Genomic DNA, 22067 nt, shown 5'->3' on the forward strand with positions numbered 1-22067 from the left:
GATGATGTTGGCTGTGGGTTTGTGATATATGGCCTTTATTATGTTGAGGAAGGTTCCCTCTATGCCTACTTTCTGCAGGGTTTTTAACATAAATGGGTGTTGAATTTTGTCAAAAGCTTTCTCTGCATCTATTGAGATGATCATATGGTTTTGCTCCTTCAATTTGTTAATATGGTGTATCACGTTGATTGATTTGTGTATATTGAAGAATCCTTGCATTCCTGGAATAAACCCCACTTGATCATGGTGTGTGATCCGTTTAATGTGCTGTTGGATTCTGTTTGCTAGTATTTTGTTAAGGATTTTTGCATCTATGTTCATCAGTGATATTGGCCTGTAGTTTTCTTTCTTTGTGACATCCTTGTCTGGTTTTGGTATCAGGGTGATGGTGGCCTCGTAGAATGAGTTTGGCAGTGTTCCTCCCTCTGCTATATTTTGGAAGAGTTTGAGAAAAATAGGTTTTAGCTCTTCTCTAAATGTTTGATAGAATTTGCCTGTGAAGCCATCTGGTCCTGGACTTTTGCTTGTTGGAAGATATTTAATCACAGTTTCAATTTCAGTGCTTGTGATTGGTCTGTTCATATTTTCTTCTTCTTCCTGATTCAGTCTTGGCAGGTTGTGCCTTTCTAAGAATTTGTCCATTTCTTCCAGGTTGTCCATTTTATTGGCATAGAGTTGCTTGTAGTAATCTCTCATGATCTTTTGTATTTCTGCAGTGTCAGTTGTTACTTCTCCTTTTTCATTTCTAATTCTATTGATTTGAGTCTTCTCCCTTTTTTTCTTGATGAGTCTGGCTAATGGTTTATCAATTTTGTTTATCCTTTCAAAGAACCAGCTTTTAGTTTTATTGATCTTTGCTATCGTTTCCTTCATTTCTTTTTCATTTATTTCTGATCTGATTTTTATGATTTGTTTCCTTCTGCTAACTTTGGGGTTTTTTGTTCTTCTTTCTCTAATTGCTTTAGGTGCAAGGTTAGGTTGTTTATTCGAGATGTTTCCTGTTTCTTAAAGTAGGATTGTATTGCTATAAACTTCCCTCTTAGAACTGCTTTTGCTGCATCCCATAGGTTTTGGGTCGTTGTGTCTCCATTGTTATTTGTTTCTAGGTATTTTTTGATTTCCTCTTTGATTTCTTCAGTGATCACTTCGTTATTAAGTAGTGTATTGTTTAGCCTCCATGTGTTTGTATTTTTTACAGATCTTTTCCTGTAATTGATATCTAGTCTCATAGCATTGTGGTCGGAAAAGATACTTGATACAGTTTCAATTTTCTTAAATTTACCAGGGCTTGATTTGTGACCCAAGATATGATCTATCCTGGAGAATGTTCCATGAGCACTTGAGAAAAATGTGTATTCTGTTGTTTTTGGATGGAATGTCCTATAAATATCCATGAAGTCCATCTTGTTTAATGTATCATTTAAAGCTTGTGTTTCCTTATTTATTTTCATTTTGGATGATCTGTCCATGGTGAGAGTGGGGTGTTAAAGTCCCCTGCTATGAATGTGTTACTGTTGATTTCCCCTTTTATGGCTCTTAGTATTTGCCTTATGTATTGAGGTGCTCCTATGTTGGGTGCCTAAATATTTACAATTGTTATATCTTCTTCTTGCATCGATCTCTTGATCATTATGTAGTGTCTTTCTTTGTCTCTTCTAATAGTCTTTATTTTAAAGTCTATTTTGTCTGATATGAGAATTGCTACTCCAGCTTTTTTATAAATTCATTTTTAATAGAACATTTATTGTATGAGTCAAATTGTGCTAAAAGCCGATAAAAATCATCAGCAGTCCACTTTGCTCCGCCCCTTCCCTGAACTCTCTCAACCATTTTGAACTGTTTGGTGATATCTTCTGGTATATGCCTATCTATTTTGAAATATTTATAAATTGCTATCCCCTCCCTAATTTTATTCCTTTTATGGTAGATCATGATTTTACATGTAAGAAATCTTAAATTCAAGAAACTTGACCTCTCTTAGTTGGTTTTAAAAAGTAGATTATAGATCTCCTTTAAATCAGAATTAACTTGTTAAATTTCTCTTTAGAATTTGATTCCTAAGTATATATTTAAGGCCATTATTTTAGAGCAGAAATGTTGGTGAAATTTGCTTCATTTACTTTCTTCATTATATTTGGTATTATATTTGTGGATCCTCTTCTAGTTTCTCAGAGTGGGTGCAATGTGTATTTTTATGCCTGGTTTCTCTCCTCTCCTTTCCTCTTCTCCTTTTAAAAATAATAAATGCGATAAAGACAATATATTTTATTTTGAGCATATGTTTTCTTGTGCCCGTAGATTTTTTGTATGAAATGGTCTTATCATTATTTTCTTTTGACTGATTTCTTTTGTCTTTATTTTTCTAATTTTATTAGAGTATGATCAGCCAATACAATCTATTCAGATATTTTTAAAAGATTATTTTAAGTTCATTTTATGGTACCTTTATGATTGATTTTTGTCAGTGTTCCATGGACACATGTAAAATTGTAAGCTTTATTCAAGAGATTGAAAGTTTTCTATATAATTATTAAATCAAGTGTGTGGATTGTATTAATCAGTTTCATTATATATTCATTTAACTTTATTAGATCTGTCTGTTTCTGACAAAGCTGTACTAATTTCTTATTTCATTGAAATATTTTTCAAGTTTTTCTTGCATATTCAATACCCTTTGCTTTATGTAACTTAGCTTTTACATTGTGTATGCTGTTTGGTCATCTTAACCTTGAATTTCACATTGTGTGATATTAGTATAACACTCATGCTTTCCTTTGGGGGCATTTAGCTGATATTTCTTGGCTCTTCCCTTTATTTTAAACTTTTCTCATCATTCAATTTTAAGCATTTTTTATAAGCAGTCTGTATATGACCTTTGTCTTTTTTTTTTTTTTTTTTTGGCTGTGTTACATCTTCGTTTCTGTGCGAGGGCTTTCTCTAGTAGTGGCTAGCGGGGGCCACTCTTCATCGCGGTGTGTGGGCCTCTCGCTGTCGCAGCCTCTGTTGTTGCAGAGCACAAGCTCCAGATGTGCAGGCTCAGTAGTTGTGGCTCATGGGCCTAGTTGCTCCGCGGCATGTGGGATCTTCCCAGACCAGGGCTCGAACCCATGTCCCCTGCATTGGCAGGCAGATTCTCAACCACTGCGCCACCAGGGAAGCCCTGACCTTTGTCTTTTTAACTCATCTGACAGCCTATCTTTTAGTGGGAGAATTCAGATTTCTTTTAAATTCTAATGAGTGATGCCTGATTTTGTTACTTTTTTATCTTGTTCCTTATTTATATTTGTGACTTTTTACATTTTTTAAAAAATTTGGCTTATATTTTCAAGTTGATATTCATTTCCCAGTTTCCCCTTCTTTATGTGTCAGTTGTTCTGTACTTTTCCATTTCATTATTGGCCACCTTCCTTTTCAATTGCTCATAGATCCAATTTTTCCCCCCTACTTTAACATGAATAATGATACCAACATTTTCCTTCACCTTCACACACTAATCCTCTCCTTTAATGTTACTAAATTTCTTTGGAGATAATTTAATTTTTAGGTCCAGATTTTTGTTAGACGTTTGTCAAAAATTCATATTGAGCACTTACGTTACATATTCCATGTAGTTTATTATCCATTTAGATTTAGTTCTGTATAGAAGGCAAAGTAATTGCACTTCTGTTTCTTCTTACATGAAAGGTTTCATTTCTGATTCAGTTATTGTTCCATTAGAATCCCTTCTTAAGTCCTTTCCTTAGATGGAGTGGTAGCTAATGTGATCTTTGAATCCTTAAATTTTGGAAAACACTACTTTCCCACTGAAGGATGTTTGGCTTGTACTGCTTTTTTCCTAGCAATCTAGATGTTACTGTTCTTTCTTTTTAATTCCAGTGTTACAAATGAGAAGTCCATTGTTAATTTGATTCTTTTTTAGTATTAAGTAATTATTCTTTCTGGTAGCTTGTAAGGTTTTCTTTTTATCCTTAAAGCTTAGGAATTTTAGTGTGATGTTCTTGAACATGTGCCTTTCCCTGCATTAGTCCTGGCTGGATCTTGGAGAGCCCTGTAAATTTGTAATTCAGTCTCTTCTTTAGTTCATGGGAATTTTCTTTCATATTACTTTAATATATTTTCCTTTTCCCCCATCTGGAGACTCCTTGGGAACTTTTCCTATAGTTGGTGTGTTAGTTAGGTTGCCTTAAACTGTTCTTCAAGTCCTTTCTCGTTTCCTTTATGATTTTCATCTCTTTGATTTTCAGTTTATGCTTTGAGATTTCTTCCAGTTGGTCCTTCATTCACTCTAATTCATCAGTTAGACCCCATCTTCTCTTTTAATTTATCTACTGAATTATTCAGCTTAAAGATTTTACTTCTTTAAATTTTCATCTAATTAATTTTCTAAAATTCTGTAGAAATTATTTTTTGCTCTCTACTTGACTCTCCTTAAGTAGTCATACTATTTTTGGCCTCAATATTTTGTCTCTATCCTTCAGGAGATCTGTTAGGTCTGCTCTCTCCCGCTGTCTCCTGTCATTAGGTATGTTGTTTATATGTGCATTGGGGTTCAGGTTGAGCTGTTAGGGGACCTTAGTTTGTTTTAATCCTATAGGGGATCCTATAGGGGATGGAAGGTCCAGGCATCTCAGCCTGCGCTATAGCAGCAGGCACGTTGTATATTTCATGTGTACTTGGAGGACCTTGTCCCTTCCTTCTGGTCTTCTTGCATTCCTAGTTTCAGGCGTAGAGGGGACTCTCTCTCCTCTTGAGTGCCCCCTGAGCACTTTTGGGGCCAGGAAGACTGGCCACACTTGTGCAGTTATGTATGTGTAGAACTCTTCTGGGTCTTGCTTGATATCCAGAGCAGACCAAGCCCTGCACCAGTTCTCTCTCAAGATGCTTATAATCCCAAGGTCACATTCTTCAGGCCCCACTCACTACCTGTTGGCCCCTGGAGCTGACTGGCTGAATGGTAATTAGTCTGTGCTGCTTAGTGGCACTTAATATTGAGGTTAATAGTTCAGTAAAAAAATTTAAAAGCCAGTGACTTGATCCTCAATTTGTATGGGATAGATAGGCTGAGAATCAGTGAAAGCTTTTATTCTGTGTCAGTAACAATTTAATTCCTGACGTTGTATCTAAGCTTCTGTTTTACATTTATTACATGTACGTCTATGGAGGCAGGTGATGTACATTTGAACTTTGCCATTTATCACAGGCCCAGACCAAAGAAAATGTAGCCCTCAAGAATAGAAGCTGTTCTCTCAGTTTTTGTTATTTTCTAATTTTTTTTTTTTTTTTTTTTTTTTTGTGCGGTACGCGGGCCTCTCACTGTTGCGGCCTCTCCCGTTGCGGAGCACAGGCTCTGGACGCGCAGGCTCAGTGGCCATGGCTCATGGGCCCAGCTGCTCCGCGGCATGTGGGATCTTCCCAGACCGGGGCACGAACCCGTGTCCCCTGCATCAGCAGGTGGACTCTCAACCATGGCGCCACCAGGGAAGCCCCTATTTTCTAAATTTTTGTCTTGGGTGTTTTTATGGAATATGTTTCCCTTGTTAACTCTTGAGTTGCTTTAGCTTAAAGAGTGCTTTTTGGTAAAGTGGAAGGAACAAGAATAATTGGGTCACTTGCTTATACCAAGATTTGTTGGGTGGGTGAAAAGGTGACAGTAGGCATTTAATACCTAGACCAACATGGGGAGTAAAGTTATAAAATTTCTTGAGTTTTGTACTTAACATCATATGTATGTAATTAAGATGAGAACTTGAACTTTCTATGACACAAGAATCTGTGTCGTATACCACTATGTACTTTGCCTTAAGAATTCAGTTTGTCCTACAAAAGGATTTTAAAAATAAATCATGGAAGGACCTGTATAGAAGTCATTTTTTGTGTGTGTGCTGAAATGTTATATTTTTAAACGCTTAATGCTAGAAAATATGTTGGTAGCTTAAATTTGTGTATTTATAAAAATGTGTATAATACTCCATGAAGGTTGAATATTAAACAGCAGTGCTTGGGTGTTCTAGAGCCATAATTAGAATACCGTTTGCAAATTGACAAAATTCAGTGGGTCAACAAACCAATTTAAAAAAAAAACTCAAGTATATTAGATTTCAAACTGTTCTCTCTTAATTTAGTTTGTCCATAATACTTTTTTAAATTATTCATAGTATTGCTTAACATGCCAGGAAATGTCTTATAATAGAATTTATAAAATAATGTCCTTTCAGTAATATGAATATGTACTCTCTTTAGCATTCTGCTTTTAAATCTCAGATTAAGGTGTTTTGTAAGGAATTATCTAGTTTAATGGACAAAAACATGTCTTAGTAACTTTATCCATTTTAGAATTTTGAAACCAAATGCTCACTTGGGAAAAATAAATGGAATAATTGGTATATGTCATTTTTGAGCAAATAAGACAAAAATTTTTGTAATAAAAAAATACGTATTCCCACTAACATAGAACAATAATTTTTCATTTTGGGTATGGCTTTATGATGTTAATCTATATATATTTGTTTTTGTTTTTTTGCATAGCCCCAGTTAGTAGATTGTTCATTTTCATGAAAAGCATGGCCCTTGCCTACTGTCTTTCCTGTGTCCTGCTAGATATTTAAGGAATACAGTATTGGTTTACATATCATTGGACTTAAGTGGGTAAGTTAGAGGTGCAACATAACAGGCCTGAAGATGTAAATTCTAGTTGAAAATCTGGACATTTAATTGTCTTTGGTTCCATTAGGAGGTGGAAGTAAACAAGAAAGAGCTCTTCTTTTAGTATTGGTGTGGATTTTTGCATGTCCAGGATCTACTTCCGTTTCTTATTCTTACTATGTGAATGACTGAGGTTCAGAAACATGGTAAGTATGGACTTAGATTGTGTTCCTAGATAGAAAGCTTATTTATAGGTTATATATTCTGAGGTGTTTATATGAGTGAAAAAATTGAACACATTTAAAATGAAATAGGCAGTGATTAACTCTTTCATCATGATTACACAACATGATTGCCAAAGACTTTTCAGTCCATTTGATGACCATTAGGTGAAATCTTTGTTCTTTTAGACTTCTCTTTTCTTTTTTCTTCCCTTTTGTTGTTGTCATTGTTGTTGTTGCTAGTGGATGGGAGATGTGTTCCTTAACTGAAGTTTGGTCAGAAAAAAAAACTGCTTTTTATCTAAAATTGAGAATTATTTTATTTCTTTTTTCAGTCTGTGATTCTTTATATTAAAAAGTCATTTAAAATTTAATATTATCTGGCCTCACTACGTGACTCTGGCCTGTTTTTCTACCTCCTTCTCAATCCTTGCTGTCGTTGGATGCTGCTCCCTAAATATAAGCTGTGCTTTGATCCCTCATTGTTTTAGTTCATTCTAGTCCCTGGTCTCCATGGGACTAGAATGAGCTAGTACCTTTTCATTCTTGCCTTTCTAGTAATCACCTGCTTCTCTTGAGGACCTCGTTGAGGTGTTAATTCTCCATAAATCTCTGAATTATTCTTCTCTGCCTCTCCCAACAGAATTAATTTCCTCTGTTCCTTTCGTTGTGATAGGTGGCTCCTACAATAACCATGAATCATAGATGTGTCATAGTTACTGAGAGTAGGAGCCATGTGTTATCCAGCTTTGTCTCTCCTGGGACAAGTGTGTAGTGAACATTTGTTGACTTGAAATGGTTAGAACTCCATGCTTGTCATGATTAAGAGAACAGCTTGCCTCATTCAATTCCTCCATCACGGTAGCCCACACGCACTGTTGCTCGCACACCCTGCTCCCACCCGTTCTATTGAGGTTGTCGGGTTCTATTCCGATGCATTTGGGAGCAGTCAACGGAGGATCCTTTTGAGGAGCTGTAGTACAAGGAGACTGGCTCTTAGTCTTCATGGATGTTCCGTTTTGAGAGTTTGCTTTTCTCCCTGCCTTTCCGCAGGACCCCAACAGGAGTATCCATCCCAGCGGCAGCAGCAGCAGCAGCAGTTGTAGCAGCAGCAGCAGCAGCAGTAGCAGCAGCAGCAGCAGCAGCAGCAGTAGCAGCAGCAGCAGCAGCAGCAGCAGTAGCAGCAGTAGCAGCAGCAGCAGTTTTTCCAAGCCTCACAAATTAACGAAGGAGCACAAGGAAAAACCTTCTAAAGACTCCAGAGAACATAAAAGTGCCTTCAAAGAACCTTCCAGGGATCACAACAAATCTTCCAAAGAATCCTCTAAGAAACCCAAAGAAAATAAACCACTGAAAGAAGAAAAAATCGTTCCTAAGATGGCCTTCAAGGAACCGAAACCCATGTCGAAAGAGCCAAAACCAGATAGTAACTTACTCACGATCACCAGTGGACAGCAAGATAAGAAGGCTCCTAGTAAAAGACCCCCCATTGCAGATTCCGAAGAACTCTCAGCCAAAAAAAGGAAAAAGAGTAGCTCAGAGGCTTTATTTAAAAGTTTTTCTAACGCGCCACCGCTGATACTCACTTGTTCTGCTGATAAAAAACAGATAAAAGATAAATCTCATGGCAAGATGGGAAAGGTCAAAATTGAAAGTGAGACGTCAGAGAAGAAGAAATCAACTTTACCGCCATTTGATGATATTGTGGATCCCAATGATTCCGACGTGGAGGAGAATATGTCCTCTAAATCTGATGTGAGTAGCCTGGCTGGTTTTCCTCCTTTCCCTTATTAGTTTTCCAATTTTATTTCCGATAGCTTCAGCATAAAGACAGAGGAAGGAGAATGAGAGTTGCACCAGAAGATGGTAGCATGGAAGCAGAAATGGCCTAGAAATGAATTTCCTTAACTAATGGAAAGAAGGAAATGAAATCATTAAGGAATCTGCAGACTTGTAGGCTATGATTTAAGTTGTTAAAGGAAAGATATGTTCCAGAGTATAATAATGGGTCATTTGAATAGCAGCAGAAAAATCTAGATGCTTATCAGAGCTTAGTTACTGTGCTTTCCAGGAAAGTGAGAAGAATGCAATGAAAGTAGAATACACCAGAAAATCAATTTTTAAAAGAAACAGGAAGTATTAGGGTGTAGCTACAATGTTGATCTTTTTGATCAGTGTAATGAAGTAATTTGTTTATATAGATTGAAAACTGGTGATAGTATTTTTCAATACTTTTATCAAGGCAAAATTGATATAACAATATACTGTATATTTAAAATGTGTGATTTGATACATTTTGGTGTTTATATGTGTCATGAAACCAGGTAGTGGTATTTTGGAAATGAAATATTTAATTTTTTCCCCCATTGTATAGCCACTGATTTGGAAGGGGCAGGGTATATATCTTCAGTACAAGGTTTGCTAATGGGTAGGATTATCTTTTGTGGGTTCCTAAAAGAACATTTAGCCATCTGATGATCCCCCAAAATATTATTTGACGTTGAGATTTAAACTTTTTTTTTTGGCCTGCATTGGGTCTTCGTTGCCGTGCACGGGCTTTCTATAGTTGCGGCAAGGGGGGGATACTCTTCGTTGCGGTGCGCGGGCTTCTCATTGTGGTGGCTTCTCTTGTTGTGGAGCACGGGCTCGAGGCGCATGGGCTTCAGTAGTTGTGGCACGCGGGCTCTAGAGCTCAGGCTCAGTAGTTGTGGCGCACGGGCTTAGTTGCTCTGCGGCATGTGGGATCTTCCTGGATCTGGGCTCAAACCCGTGTCCCCTGCATTGACAGGCGGATTCTTAACCACTGTGCCACCAGGGAAATCCTGAGATTTAAACTTATAATTACTATTTCTCAGAGTTGGAAGGGAATTTCAGGTTACCTATTCTAACCTCCTACCAATGTAAGAAACCCTACACTTCTAGTGACAGAACTGTTAGTAATTCAAGTATTCCATTCTATTTCTGGAGAATGAACATTATTTACCATGAAGTTATCTCCTCCTCACTTCCCTTTTTTCTCTAGCTTTGGCCTTCTACTGTTAATTATCAGTCATGATCGGTCCCGGTAATCTCTTTCATTTCAGTTGTCAGTATTTCTAGACAACGGTCAAGGAAGATGTCTGGCTAAAAATTGCTGGCCATTTTAGAATACTTCTCTTTCTTTCCCATAGCGAGGCTCCACAAAAGTTCCTAATTCAAATGCTGGCAAGGGCTAGGTGGGCTTAGCAGATTCTCTCTTCTCCATTTGCATTCTGGGTAGAAAGGCAGCCAGGATTAGGACATGGCATCAGTACCGATCCCTAGTCATCCAGAGACCACCTCCTTCCCCCCCTCTACTCTCTATAGCTAATCTCAAAATTTTAAATCAGATTAGAGGCAGAGTAGCATATAAAATACTGGAGATGGAGTAATTCGTTCCAGTGTTTGGTAAAGGCCTTAGAGTGATAGTTGGTGAAACGGAGACAAAAGCCTAATGGGTTTGTCCTAATATCTCAAGCATTTATTTTTCCTTCTTTGCTTTGTACCCCTCCTCTTAATTCACAACTTGCTCTTAATGTAGATGTTCCTTGGAACGTTGTTTGTATGTTTGACTTTTTATTTCACATCACTCTGAAATGTTCATTGATGCTATTGGGGTGTGACTAGTCTATCAAGATTGTCAAGTTTAGCAATTTTGTCTCTCCATATTCTGTCGTGTTGCAGTTTTTCTAGAACAGAGGTTTTCAAATTGTGGTTTGTGATTTACTAGTGAGCCATGAAATCAATTTAGCATGTCATCACCAGGATTAAAAAAGAAAATCAGAATACATTGTAACTAGTATGGGTAAGTAATGGTTTGTGAAAATTTTATTTCAGAAGCTGTGTGTATTTCTTATGGTAGGTCATCATCAAAATTTTGAAAGACACCTTTCTTGAATGTTTGCTGATTTGTGAGAAGATCAAATAGCATTCATAAAGCACTATTGAATGCGCTTTCTACAGGAAATTATCACAGGTGATCTTCCTCTTTAGCTAATTCTGTGTATTCTTATTTTTGTTTGCCTCTTGCTCCCTCCCTTTTATATATGATTTATAAGGTATGACTTTTCCTAAACATCATGTTCAACTTGATAGGTTTATCCAAAGCAATACCTTGCAAGATCTTCTGGAATGAAGAGTGAGAATTGTAATTCCATACAGTAGGTAGCAAATTTTCAAGATGGTTCATGACGTGTCAGAGCCACCTATCCAGTGACCATAACAGGAGTTTTTGTAATGTGAAAGCCTCTAAAGACTTTTGGGTATTATTTGGGTATAAAACCCAACAACTGTACTTTCCTTATTAGTTTTCTGGTAGTAATGCTTTTATTGTTGCTGCTTTGGTTTAATCTTCTAAATATAGGTGGTAGAACAGAAGAGAATTGACAGAAGTGTTTCCAAGTAATCTAGCGCCCAAAAGACTTTCTGTGAACGAAGGAGGATAGAGGAGGGCTGAAATTCCCTTTCTCCAGTGGTAAAGGTAGCCTGTGTTTGGCCTTTCTCCTACTTGGTGTCCCTCCTGTGGTTAAGACCGAAGGAGCAGGAAGCAATTGTAATGGAGAGAACTAAGCACCCCGTAGTCTCCCTTGGCGAGGAACTGATTGGATAGCTTGGAACAGGCCCACCTTCAGGGGGCACCATTCACATTGTCCTGGTGGTGAGTGTGTCTGCATCTGAGTAAATAGGATCAGATGACCTGATCTGTCGAAGGACCTTTACAGCTTCATTATTTGAATATGAGCCAGATTTATGTTCTTTTGTGGAGGGCGGGGTAGAGGGTAATTTTAGACGTAGCAGGCAGAGATCATGGACTTTGGAAACAGAAAAAGGACACAAAAAGAAATTGAACGAGTGTGAAGAATTGGGAAGGACCAGGGAAAAAAGGTTATTCACCTGATATGTCTGTAAAGAAAATATCTTGCCTTGGTACAGGTTAGTTACAATTAAAAGGAAGAACTTTTTAAAGAAGCTTTTCCATAATTAAGTTAGATTCAGGTTTTGTATAAAAATAAAAATCAGTGCTACTAAGATGGATTGGGAGGCTTAGATCGTTGATTCGTATCGTTCTTCTCAGTTATGACTTTTACATACGTTGTATGTGAGTAGAGAAAAAAAAAGTGGTGCATCCGTGGTTTATACGCCTGCATGATTTTTGAGGAATCACTTATTTGTTGATGAGTATGTAGGTAGGTAGGTAGTAAAGTAATCAAATAATTAGGAGTATGCACTCTGGTGTCAGACAGACTGTGTTTTGAATCCCCCCTCCACCATTGATCTTAGTTAAACGATTTGACCTTCTGTATTTCTTAGTTTCTTTTTTTGTGAAATAGAGATCATAATAGCCTTTACTGTGCAGGATTATTGTGAAAATAGTCAATCCGGGTAAATCACTTAACATACTAATCAAAAATGTTATGAGGGACTTCCCTGGTGGCGCAGTGGTTAAGAACCCGCCTTCCAATGCGGGGGACACGGGTTCGAGCCCTGGTCCGGGAAGATCCCACATTACGCAGAGCAACTAAGCCTGTGCACCACAACTACTGAGCCTGTGCTCTAGAGCCTGCGAGCCACAACTGCTGAGCCCGTGCGCCACAACTACTGAAGCCCGTGGGGTCTAGGGCCCATACTCCACAACAAGAGAAGCCACCGTGATGAGAAGCCCACTCACCTCAAGGAAGAGTAGCCCCTGCTCACCACACCAGAGAAAGCGCGCGGGCAGCAACAAAGACCCAACGCAGACAAAAATAAATTAAAACAAAAAATGTTATGAGCCATTTGTTACATGATTTGGCTTCTGGCAGTCTTTATAACATATAGCTTTGAAAGAGTATTTTTTTTTAAAGATTTACTTATTATTTACTTATTTATTTATATTTATTTTTGGCTGCATCAGCTCTTAGTTGCAGCACACAGGATCTTCATTGAGGCGTGCAGGATCTTTCCTTATGGCGCTCAGTGTCTTCGTTGCAGCACTCGGGCTTCTCTCTAGTTGTGGTGTGGAGGTTTTCTCTCTCTAGTTGTGGCACACAGGCTCCAGGGCACATGGGCTCTGTAGTTGTGGCACACGGAGTCCAGAGCACATGGGCTCTGTAGTTTGCAGCACTAGTTGAGGCGTGTGAGCTCAATAGGTGTGATGCTTGGGCTTAGTTGCTCAGTGGCATGTGGGATCTTAGTTCCCTGACCAGGGATCGAACCTGTGTCCCCTGCATTGTAAGGTGGATTCTTTACCACTGGACCACCAGGGAAGTCCCTGAAAGAAATTTTTTGATATTCAAAAATACAGCAGAGGGCTTCCCTGGTGGCGCAGTGGTTGAGAGTCCGCCTGCCGAAGCAGGGGACACAGGTTCATGCCCCGGTCCAGGAAGATCCCACATGCCGCAGAGCGGCTGGGCCCGTGAGCCATGGCCGCTGAGCCTGCGCGTCTGGAGCCTGTGCTCTGCAACGGGGGAGGCCACAGCGGTGAGAGGCCTGCGTACCGCAAAAAAAAAACAATACAGCAGAATTCTAGTGTCCTTTTTCAAGAGTGGGTTAAATGTTTTAAAAGAGAAAAAGTACTTGGAATATATGTCACATTCCTCTGAAATTTGTCTTGAGGAGGTATATGGCCTTGATATTGATGTGCATATGTAACATGGAAAAATACAGGACAGAGCATCTCAGTTTTATTCATTTATCTATCGATTTTTAACTTTTAAAAAAAGTACTTATTTATTCAGTTTTGGCTGTGTTGGGTCTTCGTTGCTATGTGTAAGCTTTTCTCTAGTTGCAGCAAGCGGGGGCTACTCTTTGTTGCGGTGCACAGGCTTCTCATTGCGGTGGCTTCTCTTGTTGTGGAGCATGGGCTCCAGTAGTTGTGGCTTGTGGGTTCTAGAGCATAGGCTCAGTAGTTGTGGCGCACGGGCTTAGTTGCTCCACGGCATGTGGGATCTTCCCAGACCAGGGATCAAACCCGTGTCCCCTGCATTGGCAGGTGGATTCTTAACTATTGTGCCACCAGGGAAGTCCCAGCATCTCAGTTTAAATCAGTAGTTAAGCCAAAGTTTCCCAGGATTTTTTAGCTTTTTAATTAAATGAGAAAAAGGGCAAGGACTTACCTAGTACTGCATTAGTAGGCACTTGGTAGATTTTTTTTTTATTGCTGTTACTATTAAATCATTTCTTAGGATGTCTTCTTTTATCTTTGTATTAATATTAATATGACTGAAAGAGTAATTTTTAAATAGGATTTGAAATTCCTGAGATGTTTCTCATTTTATAAAGAACTCTAATATTGTCACATGAAAGTCCATCAGTAATTTTCCTTTACAGAAGAATTCGGGAGGAGGCAGCAGGGAGGGTGGGGAGGGAGGCGGAAGGACTTTTATAGTGGTTGAGTGTTTAGCAAAGACTGAAAACATGATAAGGACCTGTTTTTGTTATGTATGTAAATGTTAGCATTAAGAATATTTTGCATTCAAGAACTTAGGTAAAGCTGTTCTTGGTTGAGGAATTCATCTTTTTGTGGCCATAATGGTCACTTATGGCATGTGACTGTTCTTACTAGTCACTGGCGCTAACTAGCAGCTAGAAAGGGTGAGGCTCTTGAGTGTATCTGGGTCAACTAAAAGTTTGTAATTGTGTTTTGCATTAACCTGTTTAAACTTTAATCGAGAATAAAAAAGCAAACATCCTTTACCCTTCCTGTAATTCCCTAGTTTTTGTTTTTCATGTAACTCTGCTTCTAAGAAGTTTATTGAGTTGATCTTGTTTTGTGATACGAGGAAGTTTAGTATTCATAGCAGAGAAGGGGGAAAAACAGTAAAAGAAAATTGAAATAACCATGTATGATCAGATTTGGTTATGGTAGTAATTTCCTTATCGTTGCCTTCACTTTTTTTTCACCTTGCTTTATAGAGATTTAATTGTAATTTAAAAGTGCAGAAGTTAAAAGTTTTAATTATCTTTCCTTGTAAATGGTCAGACTACATTTGGTAAAATGTTACCCACTTCAACCTGAAGTGTGAGAAATGAAATTGTAATCGTGTCTTGACAGTTTGGCTTACCAAACTGTTTTCCTGGGTAAAATCTTGAGAGAGAAAGATGAACTCTCATCTAATGGAGTGGGTTTTCCCAAGGGTGGGTGGTGGTTCAGATACAGGGTAAAGACTGCAAACCACCTTAGCAGAAGTTTCTTTGGAAAAGAAAAAAAAGTAAGGAAAAGGAAAAAGAAACTTTCCTCCTTTGGTGGTGCCTCATTTCCTCCAGCCCCACCCTGTGCCTTGCTGTGCTTACACTGTCTGGAGCTGGCAGTAAATGTCCTGCTGTTGAAGCACTGTCCTTATGTTTTTATGTGATGGAAGGCTGTCCCAGTCAGAGAAGAAGGTCCTTATTGTGCTTTCAAAGTGGTTTTTTAATGACTTGTAATTCCAGCACATGCAAGAGCTCTAAAGTCTGTAAGGATGGTGAGTGAGCAGCTAGAGAGGCCCTTCATTAAAGGGCTGCCCTGACCCTCTGGCTGGGGGCAGGGGGTTGGGGGCTCTCGTTCTGGACTCCTGTTCTCTGCATTTTATAACTGGAAGTAAACATACCTGAAGGGGTGCAATTCTCCTCTGGTAGATGCAGCCCAGTGTGGGACAACATTCATTAATATAATTGGCAGAAAGTTACCTTTGTTGGCTACATGGAGATATGTCACCTGACCTGTTCCTAATGCTTGGTTGTGTGTTGTCTGTGCTAGATGTGATCAGATGGAGGAGGGTGCAGCCTAGTCAATCAACTGATCATTTATTCAGCCACATTCCTCACTTGTTCCAAAAAAGATATGAAGCAATTAAAAGGGAGATTTTTTTTTAAAAAACTACGTTAGAGGCTCTTTCTCTTCCTTGTTTGGGTGCCACACTAAGCCCAAATGGTTTTTCAGTTTTTAAGTTAAATAATTCCTTAGAAGCCCTTAGGTAGCTGAGGGTCGTGAACAGACAGGGGGCCCTATCATTGAAGAGTGGGTTGTCATCAGTAATTGCCAACACTCGGCGTTTTCACTTGCTTGTATTGAATTTTATCTCTTTCCCAGTAAATTCCACCAGCCTCCTTCAAGGAAGCTGCATTGCCTATTCAGTGCATTCTTGTTTCTTACTCTGAGGCCCATGCTCTTTATGTAAGTGTCCTATCTGTCATCTTTAGACACAGAGTCAAAGATGTGACTCAACATGGTCTTTGCACGACTCGCTTTACCATGTCATTGGGATGCCTGATATTTGTAGCTAAACTTTCCTTCGGTGCTTTCTATGTGCTAGTCACCCTTCTACGTACTTCTTTTGTTTTAACTCATTTAACTCTTAAAACAATCTGTGAAAGAGACTCTTATTAGCCCCATTTTATAGATGAGGAAACTGAGGCTCAAAGGTTAAGAAACTTGGAGGTGAAGCAAATCTTATTTTCCCAGGAATTGCCAATATTATAATTGCAGAGATGTGCTTCATGAAATTGGCATCACTGCTATGAAAGCCTTATTTGTTTGTTTTTTGGCCACACTGAGCAGCATGTGGGATCTTAGTTCCATGACCAGGGGTCGAACCCGTGTCCCCTGCAGTGGAAGCGTGGAGTCTTATTAACCACTGGACTGCCAGGGAAGTCCCTTTTTTGTTTTGTTTTGTTTTGATGAAAGCCTTTGATATCGTATTTCTTGTTCCATTTTTGAATTCTGTTTCTTTGACATGTCTATTGGTTTGGGCTCTAACAGCAGCCTTCAGGAGGTGACAGGTTGTCCTCAGGTGGATTTGGCATACGTGTTCAGAACTGAGGGACATGCTATGAAACATCCAGGAACCTCTCACTTCTTATATATCTTCTTCTTATATATATTTGCTTAAAATAAAACAGACCCTCATAGTTCTGAATTTTAGCATTATTAGAGTGTATCATCAGCACTATCTCCCTGCTCTCAGAATTTTCCCCACTTGCTTTTGTGTGAGAATTTATGTTTAACAGAGCTGAGCTGTAATATCAAGCTTTCCCAGAAGGTGCCACCAAATAACAAATGCTGTCCTCCAGTTTGAAGATTCCTTCTTATTGACTCTTCCAGTTCCATTTTGTAATTTCATTTTATAATGTCTCTAAGGTATTCAAAATAACGGGTGTGCTTTCTTTGAATTAGGAGATAAGATAATGCAATGGATCAGTAGAGGGTGGTTTTCTTTTGGTGTCTATGTAATTATTTAACCAAGTTTGAGAAATTGTTCTCAGTGGGTAACAATTGATGACTGTAAACTTTCAAGGCAGTGTCAAGGTCCACAAAGAAAAATTACCCCTAAGAGGCTTCTTTAGGTCACTAGAGGTGACTGCACAGTGAGATGTTCCCAGATAAAGTCAAAGATCCCTCCACTAGGCGAAAAAAAATGGAAAAGCATTTACTAAAGTGTGTGGAGATAAGCAGACTTTTGCCTTTGAATTCTGAAGACATAGGGGATGGGGATGTGTGGGGACTGGGATAGGGAGAAATTTTCAGAGTCGGTGACACAGAGAGAAGAAAATTTCCTTGCCTTACTTGGTCATGGGAAGAAAATGTATTTATGGGGTCCTCAGATGTTACTTAAGTAAATAAATAAGGTAATTACCAGAGTGCCCTGGTTTGGGACCTCGGTGTTTAGAATCACAGTACTGTTTTTTGGACAACTAACTTGTTGACCCTTGCTTTATTTTCTGACCCTTCTATTTTTGCTTTAAATACGATAAAACTGTCATGTCACTTTGAGTAAGTACAAACATTTCCTTCTAAACATGTTTAATTGTTTTTAATATTCTTTAATTACTTTAGTCTTGTTTAATGACATTTGAAAATGTTTATGTACTCCTATATATAAACCCTGTATTAGGTAGTACAGATGGTACAAAATTAGAATTTAGGCTCAGCTTTGAAGGAAGGGAAGAATGAATTAGTGGAGATGAGAGGTAGGTGTGTAGGAGAAGGCATTCCTGTTAGGGGGAAACAACTTGAGAAAAAAAACCACAACTGATGACAAATGTAGACAAGTCTGTGTTGTCCTTACTGAAAATGAAGAGAACTCCTATACACGAATCCCTGCAAGTTAATTTATCAAACTGGATAAATTCCAGTTTGGAATTCCTTGTCAGGAATGAAGGAAACCTTATTGAACTGTACTTCATGTGAGGTGTGTCCTGGACACTTTCACTCTGTAACCTCTTATTTCATCCATACATTGTGTGAGATAGCTTTTTTCCTCATCTTACAGATGTGAAAGCAGCAGAGCTAGAATTTGAATCCGGGTCCGACCCATGCCAAAGCCCATGCTTTTTCGTACAGTACCATGGATTAGACCTTGTTGAGAGAGAAATCGCATCAAATTATAACCACTGTGGGACTGATTAAACCTCTTCAAGAAAAGAATCGAATTAGCAGCATTAACTCTCCGACCTTCTGCCTACCTCTGTCCTCTGATAACGTTACCATAGTTCAGTAAAAGGGGGAGAATAAGAAATAAGATGTAGTAGCCACAGTACTTGGGTTCTTGGCTATGAATAAATGGGTGCAGGGAGACCTGGCTTTGATTTCCACAGTCCTGATCAACTCATGCTTTATATAATTTTCTAAGCAGCAGAATTGCAGAAAGTTTTGAGAGGTGGTGGTACCTTAGAGCCTATCCAGGGGCACTTATTTACCAGTTTATTGACTTACTACATTTTTTCATACGCCTTATACCAGAGGCTAGGACACGGCCAGTGTGACTGTGAGAGCTCCCATCTACTATATTGCATTATCTTAAGGTTGTACTCATGGAGGATATAAAGAAGGAACATAGGGCTCCCTTGTCCTGGAACATAGCCATCCCTGGCTAATAAATTATTTTCTCTTCCTGGGCCCAGGAGAGGTGGTCCAGGAGGCACGGCCCTAGTGCATACACTTGGAATCAAAAGATGAGACAGCATCAGCTTACTAGTGGTTAACTGTAAAATGTGGATTTTAACAATAATGATGAGATTATTGATGCAAACTGCCACTCAGGTATTAATTCACACAAAAATATTAATTATGTCATAGGCAAAGACTTAACCTTTTTACTTGGTAATTTATGAATTGTATTCTATGAAGATCCGATGTTGGTAGGTGTTCTTGTAAAGATTAAGAGGCAAAGCTACAGTCTAGGAATTTAGTGATTTATAATCCATGGCCACAATGTAATTTTTACTCCAGCACGTGTTTTTTAAATGTCATTTTCCACTCGGCCTAACCTTAGATTGTATTAGGAATCAAAGCAAAGTCTTGCTGGAAGTACACCCTGGTTTAAAATGTTTAGTATCTGACAAATTCTGCTCGAGGTGACCTGACACATTTTCAGGATTATAAAGTGTTCACTCTACTTTCAAGTTTCCTCCTCTTTCTCGTTATTTTCCGGGATTGTTTTAATTAAAGGCGAACATCAGACTTGTTGTTTATCTTGTGATGGGAAAGTGCTAGGTTATCCAATAATCTTAGGTGAGAGTCATGCCTTATTCTTTTTTTTTTTTTTTTTTGCGGTACGCGGGCCTCTCACTGTTGTGGCCTCTCTCGTTGCGGAGCACAGGATCCGGACGCGCAGGCTCAGTGGCCATGGCTCACACGAGCCCAGCCGCTCCGCGGCATGTGGGATCCTCCCAGACCGGGGCATGAACCCGCATCCCCTGCATCGGCAGGCGGACTCTCAACCACTGCGCCACCAGGGTCACCCAGTCATGCCTTATTCTTGCTTACCAAGCCTGCCTTCATGGTCCAGCCACTTTCAGAGACATGCAACAAGTCCCCTCCCTGCTTTTAAAGATAAGCCATGCACAGTCCTCCTTGGGTTGTGTAATAAAACCAGTGAGTCTCGTAAATCCCTCCCCCAACACTAAGGTTTGAAGAAAAGAGGTGGTGTGTCCCATGTTGCCCATCTTTTTATCCTCATCATATTAATAGGTCTGTTGTCTCTCTTTTCTCTTTGGAAAACCTTCCACAGCTTACTGTGTACTCTTTTAAAGATTTAAGACCCAATTTGGAAACCATGAACATCTATTTTTAATACAGCATTTACTTCACAATTTAGAAAATTATAGGATTTTTAAAAGCAGGAATACTTCGGAAATTCCCTTTAACAACTTGTATTTTGCAGAGCAGAACCTGAGGCCAAGTTTCATAACCTGCCCAAGATCATTGCCCCCAAAAACCCTGCCCCTGCTCTAATTGCTCCCCAAAAAGGCCCTAGGAGGCAGGTCCCTAGTTGATGTGCCATTGTCATTTCCAGTTGGAACAGTTTATAATCCTTCTTACGTCCTGTCCTCCCTTCCCCAAACTCTCCTCCACTTGAACATGGTAAACTGCTTCCTAATGAGTGGTTTATGCCCATTAGGCATAAGACCTCTTGGCCCTGCATCTCACTCTGTGTCCCCTTGTTGACTGAATGGACCTTACACTTCACATCTTCAGCAGAATCCCCCTGAAAAGCCTCATGCCATGTCTCAGTGAGGGTAAGGTGTTAATCTCAGGGGATGTTACAGAGATTAATTGGTGAAAAATTTGATAGACTTGTTCCCTGGTCATCCTTGATTGTCTTTGGGAAAATACCAACCAGAATAATCATGGCTTAGTATATTTCAGGCGAAAAATAAATTAGTAGACAAACCAGAAAATGACACATATACCTATCTGGCAAATCAAAGATCTTAATATTGTTTAATAATAAAAACATGGAAAGAGCTTTAAAAACCTCCAGTATAAATGAAATCTTTACCTGGACAAGCTGGTATTCTTAACAGATAAAACTTGATTCCCGCTCTCTCCTACGCTCCAGTGTCTTCAGTATCTGCCTCTGTGTGCTGTGTTCCCCTTAGTCTCTCTACAAGAGAGGAATCCCTCTGAGGCAAACTGAGACATCCCTCATACCAATCAGCCAGCCTCTCATGCTGCCTTCAACTCTCCTATTAACCCTGATGCTCTTCAGGCTATAATCCCTTCACTTCCTTTCCTTCACTGACAGACATCTTAAAAGCTTACTTCTCAACCCGTTGTGGTCTGGCTTTTCCTCTTGGAAACTATCCTTAAAACTACCACTGGGAGGGCTTCCCTGGTGGCGCAGTGGTTGAGAGTCCACCTGCCGATGCAGGGGACACGGGTTCTTGCCCCGGTCCGGGAAGATCCCACATGCCGCAGAGCGGCTGGACCCGTGAGCCATGGCCGCTGGGCCTGTGCGTCCGGAGCCTGTGCTCCGCAACAGTGAGAGGCCCGCGTACCGAAAAAAAAAAATAAAACTACCACTGGGAAAAGGTCACCAGTGCTTTCCAGATTCTTATGTAGAAAACATCTTCTAAGCATTGGATTTTACCTTTCCGTCATCTTTGACTTGCTTTTCCATTCTATTCCTTGGCCCTGTTATACCTACCCTGATCCCTCTAACCATTCTCTGCGAGTCTCCTTTGTCAGCTGATCTTCCTCTACCAACTTTAAGCTGCCATTTCCAGTTTCTTTCTTTTCTATTATATAATCTTTCCCTGGATAATCACTGCTTTCCTGTCTTCTGTTTCTTTCCTTTCTCAGACCCTTCTCTATATAGCTATCTATAACACAGACAAATTCTGGAAGGAAATATGCAACAGGATGTAAAACAACTGGCTAAAATGGTATTATGGGTCATTTTCAAAATATATTTAATACTGCTGTTTTTAAACAACATCTCCTTGTTTCAAAATCTTAGATCCTGTGTGGGCTAAACACTAAATTCTTTCTTTTCTTTTTGTAATCTTTTATTATGGAGAATTTCAAATATACACAAAATATGCAGAATAGTATCACAAGCCTCCCATTCATTCATCAGCTTCAACAATTATTAACTGATGACCATTCTTGTCTCAACTGTGCCATCTACCCTTCCCCCAGTATAATTTTTAATAAAATCCTAGATGTCATATTAATTCATTCATAGATATTTCAATATGAATCTCTAAAAAATAAGAACTTTTAAAAAACAGAACTAAGACATCACTATCACATCTGAACAAATTAATAATTCTTTTTTTAAAAATTAATCAATTTATTTATTTTTGGCTGCGCTGGGTCTTCGTTGCTGTGTGCGGGTTTTTCTCTAGTTGCGGCGAGCAAGGGCTACTCTTTGTCGTAGTGCGTGGGCTTCTCATGCGGTGGCTTCTCTTGTTGTGGAGCATGGGCTCTAGGTGCACGGGGTT

The 22067-nt window shown here is 39.2% G+C and overlaps 1 protein-coding gene across 6 annotated transcripts in view; it reads left to right on the forward strand.

Moving 5' to 3' along the window:
• MLLT3 (MLLT3 super elongation complex subunit) overlaps positions 1-22067 on the forward strand; it is a 282997-nt gene that overhangs the window by 194143 nt on the left and 66787 nt on the right. For 5 of the 6 annotated variants that reach the window (XR_013829223.1, XM_079927815.1, XM_079927812.1 and 2 more), the window contains exon 5: positions 7917-8618. Coding sequence is in view for 5 of the 6 variants with exons in the window: in XM_079927815.1 (XP_079783941.1) it covers positions 7917-8618 (702 nt within the window). In the remaining variant the exon portion in view is untranslated. Of the gene's footprint in view, positions 1-6729; positions 6849-7916; positions 8619-22067 lie in introns of those variants that run through there. The other variant, XM_079927816.1, reaches the window with a different exon arrangement.

Source organism: Stenella coeruleoalba, assembly GCF_951394435.1.
Source record: "Stenella coeruleoalba genome assembly, chromosome: 7".
NCBI lineage: Eukaryota > Metazoa > Chordata > Mammalia > Artiodactyla > Delphinidae > Stenella > Stenella coeruleoalba.